The sequence below is a fragment of the Narcine bancroftii genome, chromosome 3 (genome assembly GCF_036971445.1).
Source record: "Narcine bancroftii isolate sNarBan1 chromosome 3, sNarBan1.hap1, whole genome shotgun sequence".
Lineage (NCBI taxonomy): Eukaryota > Metazoa > Chordata > Chondrichthyes > Torpediniformes > Narcinidae > Narcine > Narcine bancroftii.
The window spans coordinates 88217709-88231692 of record NC_091471.1 but is presented as its reverse complement, the minus strand read 5'-3'; the positions used below and the strand labels follow the sequence as shown (position 1 = coordinate 88231692).

General features: G+C 39.5%; 1 protein-coding gene and 1 long non-coding RNA gene across 8 annotated transcripts in view; one reads left to right on the top strand and one right to left on the bottom strand.

Moving 5' to 3' along the window:
• Nucleotides 1-12288, top strand: part of LOC138757340 (uncharacterized) — a 46461-nt gene extending 34173 nt beyond the window's left edge. For 2 of the 4 annotated variants that reach the window (XR_011353519.1, XR_011353516.1), the window contains exons 4-5: nt 6118-6153; nt 12058-12288. This is a non-coding gene — a long non-coding RNA (uncharacterized lncRNA). Of the gene's footprint in view, nt 1-6117; nt 6154-8012; nt 8471-12057 lie in introns of those variants that run through there. The other 2 variants (XR_011353517.1, XR_011353518.1) reach the window with 2 other exon arrangements.
• Nucleotides 1-12707, bottom strand: part of rnf180a (ring finger protein 180a) — a 131180-nt gene extending 118473 nt beyond the window's left edge. For 2 of the 4 annotated variants that reach the window (XR_011353513.1, XM_069924495.1), the window contains exons 1-2: nt 12539-12707; nt 4851-4974 (exon numbers count right to left, since the gene is read on the bottom strand). Coding sequence is in view for 3 of the 4 variants with exons in the window: in XM_069924495.1 (XP_069780596.1) it covers nt 4851-4946 (96 nt within the window). In the remaining variant the exon portion in view is untranslated. Of the gene's footprint in view, nt 1-4850; nt 4975-5748; nt 5822-12538 lie in introns of all 4 variants that reach the window. The other 2 variants (XM_069924494.1, XM_069924492.1) reach the window with 2 other exon arrangements.
• Between the last annotated feature and the right edge of the window lie 1277 nt (nt 12708-13984).

Below are 13984 nucleotides of genomic sequence, written 5' to 3'. Positions count from 1 at the left end.
GGAATAATTGGGTGACATGAGCTCATTAGCTGGAAGGTCTGTTCTCCATGTCTAATTTTAAAAAAATAATTTGATCTTGCAAAATGCCACACCTCACACTGGATTAAACTCCATCTGCATATCTCTGCCTACATCTGGAACTGATCTACATCCTGTTGCATTCTTTAATAGTCTCTATATTGTCCACAATTCCGTCAATCTTCAGGGGGTCTGCAAACTTACTAACTCACTCGCGTTTTCTTGCAAGTCATTTATACATATGGCAAATAGTAGGGGGTCACAATACAGATCCCTGTAGAGCAAGATTTGCCAGAACACTACACCTCCACTACTGCCCTCGGTCTTTAATGAACCTGCCACTTCGGAGTTCAAACTATCAATTCAGCATGGATGCCATGCAGCTTTATCTTCAGAATCAACCAACCACTGAGGGATCTTGTCAAAAACCTCACTAATATCCATATTATAGTCCTTATTAAAATCCCTATCCTTCTTCTTCAAAACACTAAATAATAACATTTATAAAGACATGACCTGCCCCACACTAAGCCGTGCTGGCTGTCCTCAATCTGCCGCAGGCCTTTCCAAATGTGCACAAATTCTATCCCTGAATATCCTCCAATTGTTTCCATATCACTGATGGGCAGTTCACCAATCTATCATTTCTTTACTATCTTGCTCCTTAAAATCATTTTGTGGGGCCCCATCTCTCTTCCTGTCTATGTCATTGGTACAAATATGGACCATAATCTTTGGTTGCTCACCCTCCTTTCCTGTTTTCTCTTCTAATTCTCTCAATCTTTGGTTCTGGACACTGCGAGCTACAAACCCATGGAGGTGACTCAATTAAGTCATTTCTTCACTTCCAAAAAAATGTTAGCCTAGCCTGCCTTTGATCATCATAATGTTACATCTCAAACCAGGAACAACTGAAGATGCAATTCAAAAAGGTTATATTTTACTCTATATTTATTAATGACTATTAACAATATAATGTCTTTTATATTAACCCCACTTCAAGTACCTACAGCAAATATATAATATATCTATAAACAGTGTGTATGTGAAAAACCCAGACCATTACTGACTGTGCCCAATATTCAAAAAAGAAAAATCCCCAAAACCCTAGGTCAGTCAGTCATGTCAGTCTGAAAAACACAATCCACAGAATTCAACCTCAAAGTTCAATGTCCAAGTTCAGTTCTTTGACTGAAAATAAAGGATGTCGTATTGAATGTTGGAGAGAGAGAAGTGACTGATGTTGCATTGCAGTAAACTTATGAAACTTGACTTACAAGGCATGTGCATTTAACACAGCTCTCCAGCTGACCTCTGCTGCTCCAACTGCTGTCCTCTGCTTCACAGCTAGATTCTCCCTTTGTTCTCAAAAGTTACAAGCAATTCCTGAGTCAGCACTCAATGGTACCACAAGTTGCACAGAGTTCTTGGCAGAAATCAATCCTTTATAATGATAGTCCACAGTCTAAAAGCTCAGTCCATAGTCCATACCAGCAACCTCTTCTTACATTTTAATTTTTAAAATTGCATTCAATATGCTTTTCCAACAATTTTACAGATCTGAACATCTTCATGAACATATGCAAATACATTCCAAGGATTTTCTTTTCCTCCATGACAGTCAGTTTCCTCCCATTTATTGGAGATCCCTTTGCTTTATTGCACCTTGCCAAATGCATTACTTACACACCCCTGGATTAAACTCCATTTGCCATTTTCTGCCCAACTCACATCCTACATCCACCTACAATCCTCACAGTTTTCCTCCTCAATGTCAACAACAAGGTAATTTTTGCATCATCTGCAATTTTCTTTATAATCTCCTCCATTTAGGTTTAAAATATTAATGTGTCATTAACAAGTGAGGGTTAAAATAATGAGACATTGGTATCACAATAGTCACACAATTCCAATCACAAAAGCACCTGTAAACCATTACCTTGTGCCAATTTACCACACTCTCTTGGATCCTTGCCCATTCATTACTTTGAATTGCCAGCTTTGCAGGTACTATATAAAAAGCCTTGCTAAAATCAGGTAGACTTCATCAAATATATTGTCCTACAATTAGGACTTCTTAAAAAATTCATGTTGACTGTCCTTGACTAATCTGTGCTATTCTAAATGAAGAATAATACTGTCCTTTAAACAGTGCAGTAATTGTTAACCATTGAGGCTAAATTGACTGGGCTATAATCCAATTGGACTGTAATTAATTGGATTATCCCTTTTTCAACAACACTAGTATCCTTCCAGCTTGATCCATGATTGAAAAGAGTCTCATATTTTCCTCACTTGTTTCTTTTAGACAGCCTAGGATATATTTTATCCAGATCTGACGAATTATCCATTTTCAAAAATGATAAACCTTTTAATACTTCATCTTCTGTCAGGTTTTCCACCCTAAAATTTAATACATATTCCTTGTTTGTCTTCACTTTTGTTTCTGTGAAGACAGACAAAAAAAAAATCAGCCCACATCCTCCATCTCCAACTCTTTGGGTTACCTTTGGGTCCCTAATAATAGTACTCATTCTTTAGTTATCCTTTTGCTTCAAGCACTTACAAAAGATCATTGCATTTTCTTTGATTTGCTGCCAGATTATTTTCAAATACTCCTGCTTTTAAAAGTTCTCTTTTAATTTCACTCCACACACAGCTTTTTTTTTGTATTCCAGGCCTTCTGGTGAATAAATCTTTAACCATCTGATGTATGCTTTCCTTTTTTTGATCTTTTTACTCTGCATGTACTCTGTCATCTAGGGAACTCTTGATTTGGCAATCGCAGGCTTTTTCTTTATGCGAATATTATCCTAAACTCCTTGAATTGTCCTCCTAAATTCCTCCTTTAGCTTTAAGTGTTTGTTTCTAAGCTACATTTGCTAAATTAATTCTGATCCTAATAAAATTGCCCTTATGTCAATTGAAGAACATTGAATCAATGTCCTCTTCTATAACTATTCTAAATCCAACTTAATTATGATTACTAACCAAAAAATACTCTCCTACTATTAATTCTTCCAACTACACAGAGCAGGAGTATACTGGACAGTGAAGAACGTTATCTAAGATTACAAAAGATCACTAAGAAAGTTGGCCAAGGAAATGACAGATGGAATGTAATTCAAACAAGTACAAGGTGCTGCACTTTGATAAATGCAAGCAGATCAGGACATATCCTGCAATCAGCAGGGCCTTGGATAGTTTTGCAGAACAGAGAGAGCTGGAGGTACAACTTCATATTTCCTTGAAAATGGCACACCATTCATTGGTCATGACATTGAGTACAAGAGTTGAGATGTCACGTTACAAGAGTAAAATATATTCTAAGGCCACACTTGGGAGTATTGTTTATAAAGTTGTAGTAATGATGTCATAAAACTGTAGTAAGGATGTCATTAAGCTGGAAATGGTGCTGAAAAGATTCACAAAGACATTACCAAGTGGAGGGTTTGAGTTATAAGTAGAGAAAAGAGAGATTGGCACTAAAAGGTGCTGGACAAACTTAGCAGGTCATGCACTATCCATGGGAATACAAGACAAGCATAGCTTGGACCCATGTGAGTACCCATACTACATCCTTGACTTGGAAAAAGTGGGATGATTCAAGGAAGAAGTTATTGAAGATGAGTAAAAGATGAGGGTGGTGATAGAGGGGGATTGGTTAGTTGTGTTATGAAGGAAGAAGCAGAGCCTTGACCTCTTTAAGAGGAATGGAGGTATATAGAGACTGGATGTCGCTGGTGAAAAATAAGGCAGTCCAGTCCAATGGAGGGCAATGTGAGGTGTCCCGAATGTAGGTGGACCAGGGGAGCAAAATGGAGTTGAGGTATGATGACACTGGTTTGGTGGAGCAGGAGCACGCATTAAGCAATGGGTCAACTGGGGTAATTGAGTTTGTGGATCTTGGGTAGGAGGCAGAACCAGGTAGTGTGGGTTTGGAAAGCTATCATGTTAGCTGCTGTAGAAAAGAGATAACCAGAAGTGATGATATCAGTGATAATGAGAGAGTTGTTGGCCTAATTTTTCTTGGTGGGGTCCCGTTCAAAGAAAAGGTTATCGGAGAGCTGTTGTCTGGTCTTTAGCAAGGCAGCTAGACTTTAGCAGCTCAAACCTTGTCTGTGAATTTGATAGTAGATGCTGCTGCTGTGTTTCTCCAGCACATTGTTGTGTACTGTACTCAAGCATCTGCAGATTTTGTTGTTTACCCAACGATAAGCTGAAGCACTTTCCCTTGGAACATAGGATTTGAGTGGTCACCTCAGAGTGGTGTCCAAAATCATAAGGGGCAAAGATAAAAACTAGAAGGCAACAGATTTAAGGTGAGAGGGTAAAGATTTTAAAGGGACTGGAGGCAAGTTTTTGACATACAGAGTGAGGTTCCCTGGAACAAGCTTCCAGAGGAAGTGGTAGAGGCAATTACAATTACAATGTTTAAAAGGCAGATAAACAGGTACATAGATGGGAAAAGTTTAGAGGGATGTGGGGAAAATGGAGGTAAATGGGATAGACAACTTGGCTAACATGAATAAGTTGGGCCAAAGTGCCTGTTTCAATATGACCCTTTAAGCCCTGCTCTAGTATTTAACTAGGTCTCAGCAGATTTCCCACTTCCACATTATTTATTTTTTCTAACTCCACAAGCCATGATTCCTATAATTTCCAAAAACCAACTGACATCAGCTTTGAATGAAATGATTCTGAGCATTCATGGCCCTCCTGTGCAGAAAAATAAGATTAAATTACAGATTAACCTACATTTTTGGACCAGGTTTTTTCCATACTTAGGAAAGGTGGCATTTATGTGACCAAATGAACAAAGATGAAGGTACCTGTATTTTGGATGACTCTCTCCCTGATGAAAGGGACAAACTATCTGCATCCAATACAAATCTTCGACATTTCCAGCATCGTAGTATACCTTCCATTTGTGAATTCTCAGTGGATCCTCATATGCTTATAAGAGAATGTGCATGAAATAATTATCAATGATGGGCATTAGAAATAATTAAATTGCAAAGCTTAAATTGAACTTTCTGCATGTATTAAAGCATTAATATGAGTTAAGCCAAATCAGAACCCAAATTCCGAAGAAAACAGACATTTCTGAAATGCTTGAAAATTCATCTTCTATTATATGTAAGTGGAATTTAACAATGTTAAATTGGTCTACAATTCCCAGGATTTTCCCTTTAACCTTTTTTAAGCAAAGGGACTACATTTGCCTTTCTCAGATCTTCTGACAACTCCTTGTGTTACCAGGAAGGACACAAATATCATCAATCTCTTCCCCACTTCCTGTAGTAACCTGGGGTCCAGTTCCAGGGATCTACCTATCTGCATACCTTTAAAAATATCCAGCACTCCCTTCTTCTCCACATGTTCCAGCACATGGGCCTATTCTACAATGGGCCTCACATTAGCAAGGTCTGTCTCCTTGGCGAACACTAAAGTATTTAGGACATCTTCCTACCTCCTCTGCCTTCAGACATGTTTCCCCCTTTATCCCTCCCTTTCCACCAACTTCTCTATCATCTGCCTTGACATTCTGGTTCCTATCCTCCTGATGAAATCAACAATGTATGAAAAAAATATATATGAAAATACCCAGTGTTTGTGGTTAAAATTTATCTTGTTGGAAATGGATACATGGTAATTATTTTGATAACCTTTTTTTTTGGGTGTTACAACTGGTCAGATTTTAACGAGGTCAAGGGCATGGAGCCTCACCTCATCACTGAATTTCAGATGTTTGGTCCACATTTCTCTGAGATGTGATGAGATCAGACACCAAATGATCTTGCTGAAACAAAATCAAGACATTACTGACCAAATTATTAGAGACTAGGAGCCATTTGGCAGCACCATTCTAATCACTAGCCTTCACTTTGATTATCACAGAGTCGACTGATTGGCCCTGCCATCATTCAGGATAGAGACATTCTTTCATTTTCAACATTGTGTAGGTGCCAGTGTTATAACTGGACTGGTACAGCTTGGGTGAAGGCACAGCTAGTTCTGGAACACAACCCTTCACTGCTATAGCAGGAATAACATTTGCTGTATTGTGTGCTCATATTATTGTTTGATATTTCTTAGGGTGATCGATTTGGCTGGAAACAGACTTCTGTGATGGTGGGTATCATAGAGCAAGCTGAGATGGCTATTTATTTCACATTTCTGGATGAACATTGTTATGAATGCTTCAGACATTTCTTTAGTAATTAAATGCTGGGCCCTGCCGTCATTGAGGAAGGGGTCTTGAGGTCTCTTATTGTTAGTAGTTGTCCACCACTATTCATGACTAGAGATTAATAGACAAACGTGCTGGAGAAACTCAGCTGGTCCCACAGAGTCCATAGGAGGTAAAGATACAGTATATAACAAATGTTTCAAGCTTTAGCCCTTTGTCATATGAGCAACAGAACAGGTAGACACCTGAATAAAAAGGCAGACAAAAGAGAGAAGAAAGGGCAGGGGAAGGAGCACATTCTAAAAGCCAACAGGTCATAGATGACCTGGACAGGACAACAGGAGGGCAAAAGTTGAGACTTGTTTAGGGAAGAGGGGGCAGCTCTATAAATGCAGAGCTGTAGGAAAGATGAGAGGATAAGGAAAGAGAAAGAGACAGAGCTAGAAGAAAGGAGGCATAGGGATAGGAAAAAGGAGAGATAGGGATTAGGTGGAGGAGGGGGCTAATGGAAACAGGATAAGCTGATGTTAATGCCAACTGGTTGGAGGGTGCCCAGACAGAATACAAGCTGTTGTTTCTATATTTTGCAGAAGGTATCAATGTGGCAGGGTCAGACATGGTTGGACATGTGAGCATGGGAATGAGGCAGGGAATTGAAATGGGTGGCCCTGGCAATCTCCGCACTTTTAAGCAGACAGAGTGAAGGTGCTCAACAAAGCAATCTCAATCTGTCTCTCTGATGTAGATGAGACCACAACAAGAGCAATGAACCCCTACAAATTCACAAGTGTTGTTTCACTTGAGAAGACTGTCTTGTGGGTGCAAGTGTAGCATTTCCTGCAGTCAGAGGGGACGATTGATGGGAAGGGAGGAGTAGATGAGGGAACCACTGAGGGAGTGGTCCCTGCGGAAGGTGGAGAGGGAAAGATGTGTCTGGTAGAGGGTTTGTAGGTTGGGATCACATTGCATGCTGGATGCAGAGGCTGGTAGGTGATGAGAAGGGGAATCCAGTCCTTGTTACGTCTGGGGCCAGAGGAGCCTGGGGTGGATGAGAAGGTCATGGAGAATATGCAGGTGAGGATGTCCTGGGTAAACTTGTACCTTTCACTTTGTTCGTTTTAGATTGGTCATAGTGTTTGAGCTACCGAAAGAAAATAGACACACACACACCAAGAGCAGTTCAGTTTATACAAATGTTTATTACAAATTCAAAACCTGATTTCAAACTACAATATGCAAGCCCTTCCCAATTATATTTATCAACGTCTGGACTGGTCCCAACTGCCGAAGCAAGGCAATGACCGCACACTTGTAGTTGATTGTCGGGGCGCCGGTATCAGCTTCTCCACCTCCCCCAACCGGGACGTTGGCTGGACTCTAGAAGTTCTTCTTGCTGAGAGATGTTGCCACCTCTCGGAGAGTCTCAAACTTCAGCAGTGGGACCATGGCTTATATTACCCAAAAACTGCTTACCCAAGCACATATTCCCAGCACAGTAAGAAAGATAAGCGAGCAAGCTAGCATGCTAGGCTTCTATCGAATAACATAATTTTCAGCTTATCACTTTGAATACAATGGTTTATTTTGCATCAAGGCTAGGCCTCTGACAATCTGTGACCAAAACAAGCAGGAAGATTAAATGTTCTTGGTACACAGATGTCCTTTCGTCAGATAATTGCATCTCTGGCCTCTCGGTGGAATTTAGCTTATGTCTGCTGATTCTAAAAAACAAGCAGGTTCTCAGCCTTGCAGAAGCAAAGGCTGCAAAAGTAAAAAACAAGGTTTAAATCTTCCATTACAGAGGCCCAGGTTGGTGGTGGTAGAGGAGAAGGAGGACATCTAGGATGATCTCACATGGAAATTCTCGTCTTGGGAGCAGATGCCTCATAGAAGAAGGAAGAAAGAGATAGAAACCTTACAGTGGACAGGGTCTGAAGAGGTATAGCAGAAGTGAAGAAACATTCCACTTGTGAATCTGCAGGTGTCATCTACTGCATTCGTTGTGATGTTTTCTACACCAGAGAGAATGGGTGCAGACTGGGAGATCACTTTGTTGAGCATCTTCGCTTTGTCTGCTGCAACAGCAGAGATCTCCCAATGGCAACCCATTTCAATTCCCCGCTCCATTTCCATGCCTGCCAACATGTTTGTCCATGGTCTCATCCACTACCAAACTGAGACCTCCCTCATATTCTGTCCGGGCACCATCCAACCAGATGGCATTAACATCGACTTCTCCAGTTTCTGTTAACCCTCTTGCCCAATCCCATCTCTTCCTTTCCCTCCTTTCCTCAGGATCTGCATTCACAGACTTACCTCCCCCTCCCTTGATTAATTCTCAGTTTCTCTCTCCTGCTTTCCTAGCCATCTCCACCTATGGCCTCCCCATGCCTTTTTATACATCTTTGCCTCTTATGGACTCCACGAGTCCTGCTGTGTTTCTCCAGCTCTTTTGTGTATTATCTACAATCACCTTGTTTCATCCTTCAGGACTAGATGTGCAGGCCTTTGATATGATCCAATGAATGTGGGACTGCTCAGCTCTATTATCTAGCAGCCCTGCATTGCAGCTTCACAAGGGACCTCATTTTGAAGTGCATTTGTTCCTGCTCCTAGCATATAGTCCTCAGTGTTGATAACCTAACATGACTGTCAAGGTAGGCTGCAGTATATGCTTCGCACTAAAACTGCAGATTGTTGCAATGTACATTCCTGCTCTTCCTAAGGGCACACAGCACTTCGTGGTTGTTGAGTTTTGAGCATTCCGATTTCTTCACGCTAATTTTCTCACTTCCAGTGAAAGATCTGGTCTGACAGTTATATTGTACAGAATTTAATCATGGCACCATCAACTACTGTTGGTGAATTGTATGGAAGTCCTCCACTCTCTGCTCCTGCTACTTTCAATGCTCCTTCCTGGGGTTGGTCAACATGGACTCTAATCAGTTCTTTACCTGAAAGAGAATTGTACATTATCCTCTGGAGGAAGTTTTCTTGACCATGTTTGACAGATGCCATGAAACTTCAGAGGTCTGGAGTCAATGTTGAGGATCTCCACTGCTGCTCCTTCCCACTTGAATACCACTAACATCCCACCCAATGGCTCTGTTTTTCCAGTAGGATGAAAATAGGCAGGAAATGTGATTGAGAAATGTGGGACACTTCATCAGATGTCCAATATTTTAGTTCTTTCTGATCTGATAAATATGGAAACATATTTTCGGCAGGATATATCAGGGATTGCTGAGGGTACCTGTTGAAATTATCTGTGAGTGCGGTGACTTGAATCCCAGTTTGGGTCACATCAGATGCTAACTTCTTTCAACTGCACATGTGCAATTAAAGGGAGGATTTTCAAACTTTACCAAAGTCTTGAGCAGCGCCAATGACTACAGGAGAAATGTGTATGACTATTAAACTAACATTCAGTTTGAGCTTTCAGCCAGATTAAAAGATGTTTATTCTCTGCAAAAGTGGATCATGGATTGTGAATCCGTTAAAAATCTTGCCAGCAATAAATCTGGCCATTTGTACAAGAGTTGAATTTTATTTGGGTGAGCTGAATGTCAGAAAGAAAAAAGAATTAGAATAAATGGAGTTCATGGAACAGAGGTCCATATCTTATTAAATTGCACAAAATTAATCAATCTCATGTCACTACAATCTTCAGCACAAGTGTTTTTTCGGTCCTTACACAAACACATTCAGGAGTAGTTTTCTCAGGGATAACAATGATAACTCATGCTCCTGGGTCACACATATAAATCATACAGGATGCATCATTTATATCATTCTGTGGACAACAATCCACCCAGGTTGCATATATTGTACTCTGGTCCAAAGTTGAGTTTTGTTGACCAACTTCAGTAACAGAGGTCAATCTGCACATTTCATTATATTCAAAGTACACCCCATGAGACGAAAGAAAAAAATTCTCCATCCCCACCTGTGGCAGAAACATACAGGATCAAAATGTTCTGTTGTAATTCTAAGCAAACAATGATCACAATTCCACTGTGAAACTCATAGTAACTTTTGGTCATTGCAAATACATTTCTAAAACCAGAAGTCCAAAAGTTGTTTCCCACAAATTCGCTGCTCTTCCACAAGGTGTGCTGCAGCAATTTTCACAGACTGAATCTGTATAGAATCAGTTATTTGCTGTGAACTTTTACATTTTATATACGAGCTTCACTGTATGAAACACTTAACAATTTTCATGTTGACTGTTAAAAGCTAATTGCTTTTCAATGTACTAAGCTGTAATACTTCTAACGATACAACACAGAAGACGGCCCTTCCAGCCCATAAAATCCGTGCCACCCAATTAACCTACAACCCTGTATGTTTTGGAGGGTGGGAGGAAACCAGAGCACCTGGGGAAAATGCATGAAAATCATGGGTAAAATGTAAAAACTCCTTACAGTCACTGCTAGATTCGAACCTAGTTCTATGATGGTGTAATAGTGCTGCGCTAACTATGCCGTATACACATATTAATTTATTATCATGCAGCCCATTATTGCTGAACAACTTTCCTAGCCTGGAAAAGCTAACTTTATGTAGGTTGTATCATTCCTTGCATTCAATCACAAAACAAAAACTTATGATATTAAAATAATGTAAAGCAATGTTTGATTTTATCTGCCTCTTCAAACTACTTTACTCCACTATCCAGAATATAAAATTGTACAAATATGGTTCTACTCTTCCCATCCAGTCATACCCACCAGATCACCTGCAACGACTTTCCTTCTCACTTCTAAAATACCAAGGTCTATCCTTGGTTTCATTCACTTTCTCTTAATAATATAGTCCAAGTAATGCCAAATTACATATCTGCTATCACAGCCTTCCCACCGCCCCACCCGACAAGCTCTACTCCCTCTGATTTGTTGCATACCTTGAATGACAACCATGGATCAGTAAATATTCCCTCCATCTAAATATCTGAGTGACTGAACCCATTACCTAATATTTCTGCCAACTGTCCTGATCATCATTTGTTCATAATCTAGTAAAGCTCAATTTCACTGAAAACATTTTTTTTGCTCCACCCTATTTCTGTCACTTCCTCCAAAGCAGCCTCATCACTCCTGAAAAAATTCAGACTTCACAATTCTACCCCTTGGCGCTTGATAGCCATGCCAACCACTGGTTGGGATCCAAGCTCTGGAATTCCTTTGCTGAATGTTTGCCTGTCCATTTTCTTCTTCTTTAAAATATTGCCTGAAACCTGCCTCCTTCAAATCTTTTTGTAATCTATCCTAATATGTCCTTTGTTTTCCATTAAAACTTAATGTCCTAATAGAGTTCAATAATACTTCAGTACTATAAACTAGGTCATTTACCTATAGCAAAGGTATTACATTAATGCACATTTTTGTTGTTGGTATGGGATGAACTTTTGGCTAGAATTATTTGCAACAACCCTATTAAAATAAGGTGCGGATGTAGGCCAAGTGCCTTCTAGAGCCTAGACCACCATTAAGTAAGATCATGGCTGACCTGATCTTTGTCTCAACTCCACTTTCCTGCCTATTCTCTATAACCTCAATAGCCCAATAGATTAAAATCTGTCTATCAGCCTTAAATATTGTCAGTAACTGAACCCCAGAGTATTCTGGAGAATTCGAAGATTCACAATGATCCGAGAGAAAAAAAATCCCCTCATCTTCTTTTTAAGTCAGTGTCCCCTTATTCTGAAACAATGCCTCCCATTTCAAGATTTCCCCATCAAGAGCTATCCTGCAAAGCCCACACAGGATCTATTATGGTTCAATAAGATAATCTTTCATTCTTCTAAAGTTAAGTTAGGGCCCAACCTTTTCTCATTAATGTTTCAGGTTATTTAAAAAAAAATCAGAGCTGGAAGAAAAGATTATGGAGAAACAAACTTTGAGATACAATAATCTGGAAAGAAGAAAAAGGAACAACAGTGAAGTTCAGTGATCAAACAATTTGTGGGATAGATTAAGTTTGAAATGGGATGATAATGCAAGATGAAGGATGATGCCAAGGCGATTGAGAGCAGCAGAATTATTTTCTGAAATTGATAAGTTCAGGAAATCTATAAAATGCCCAGTCAAAAGATGAATGATTGCTTCTCAAGATTATTTTAAACTTCAGTGAAACAGTGTGAGATGCCAATAACAATGAATTAAAATGACAGTTACTGAAAGCTTTGGATTATGCTTTGATTTGAAAAGAGTTCTTTTGTTACATTTAATCAATCCATAGCTGGTCTCCCCATTGTAGAAGAGACCACATGATGAGTAGCAAATAAAGTGCACTAAATTGAAAAGTGCAAGTAAATCACTGGCTTACCTGCCAATTTCATTTGAGAATCTGGATAGTGAGAAACAAGGAGGTAAAATGGCAGGAGTTACTTTTCCTGTCATTGCTCTGGAAGGTATCACGAGAAGTAGAAGTCAGATTGGTGGTGTTAGAAGAGTGGTTCCTTCAAAAGCTGGAAGCTGAGGGGTGAGGAAGGTGCATTAGGTTTTGGCATCATTGGAAATGGCAACATTTTAATTGCATGAGTACAACTGAAAGAAGTTGTCATCTGATGTCCACGTAATTAACAGCAAACATTGTTTTTTTCATTATTATGCCCGATTTTACTAAATTGATCCTGTTATATGGAATCAATGTTCTGAGCTATTTAGGCCATTATCTAACCAAAAACTTCCTGCAATTCAGTGGCAACATCTAGTCATTGGCAGGGCTTCTAGTGTAACAATGAAGAAGCTCTCATCATGACAAGTCCCTGAAAGCTTTGACAACTGACAAAGACCAGCTTTGGCCACTAGTGATTGTCAAAACTACCAGTTTCAAATGCTTCAGAAGTATTAAAAATGAAAATAATTTAAAAATTATGAAATAGTTGAAAAATTAAAAAGTAAAATTACAAGTAAAACATTTTTAAAATTGCCTCCCCTTTATATCCACTGCCTTATTTTAAAATCCTCTTTATTTTCAAAGCCTCAGAAAATGAACTTATTAAGGATAATGGGCATGTCTGCCAGATGACATTCATTCAATATGTCATTGATGGAAAAAGAGTGACGAGTGCACATTGTTCTGTCATTCCCACACAAAGAGGAAGCCAACAGAATCTTATGCAAATTCTTTTCCAAGACTACTCCTGCCAATTTAAATCAAAACTTGTGAGAACACATGATCTACGAGCAATTGGTGATGAGACAAGAAGTGGCCTTCAGTTTGTGAAATGGAGGGAAAATGTAATGTGCAGGAAGCAATGCAGAAAATGCTGGAGGGACTCAGCGGTTCAGGCAGTGGATAGTCAAGGTTTCAGGCCGAAAACCCTTTTATTAGGAATGGCAAGTAACAGGCATAAGCCTGAATAAAAGAGTGGAGGAAGGGAGGAAGAGGAGCACGGGCTGGCAGGTGATGGGTGAATACAGAGGGGAAAGTTGGGGGAAAAGCTAAGAGATGATAAGAAGGGGCAAGGATTGAGAAAGATGCACTCTGATGGGAAGAAGGAAGGGAAAGGGATGAGGAGATGGAAGAAAGAAAGTTAGGAGAATGTAAAAAAAAACAAGATCTCAATACTAACAATAATGGAGCTGGGGTTACCAACAGGATGGGCTTTCAAAGAGTCCTTCAAATTTTCAAATCAATATATTGCAAATATGGGCTCCATATTTTCCAAAGAAATTATATTTATTATGTAAATTATGTAATTTTCTTGTGGAATAAAACTACACAATTCAGCATGCCATCCCAAAATATGTATCTGATTTCCAAGTA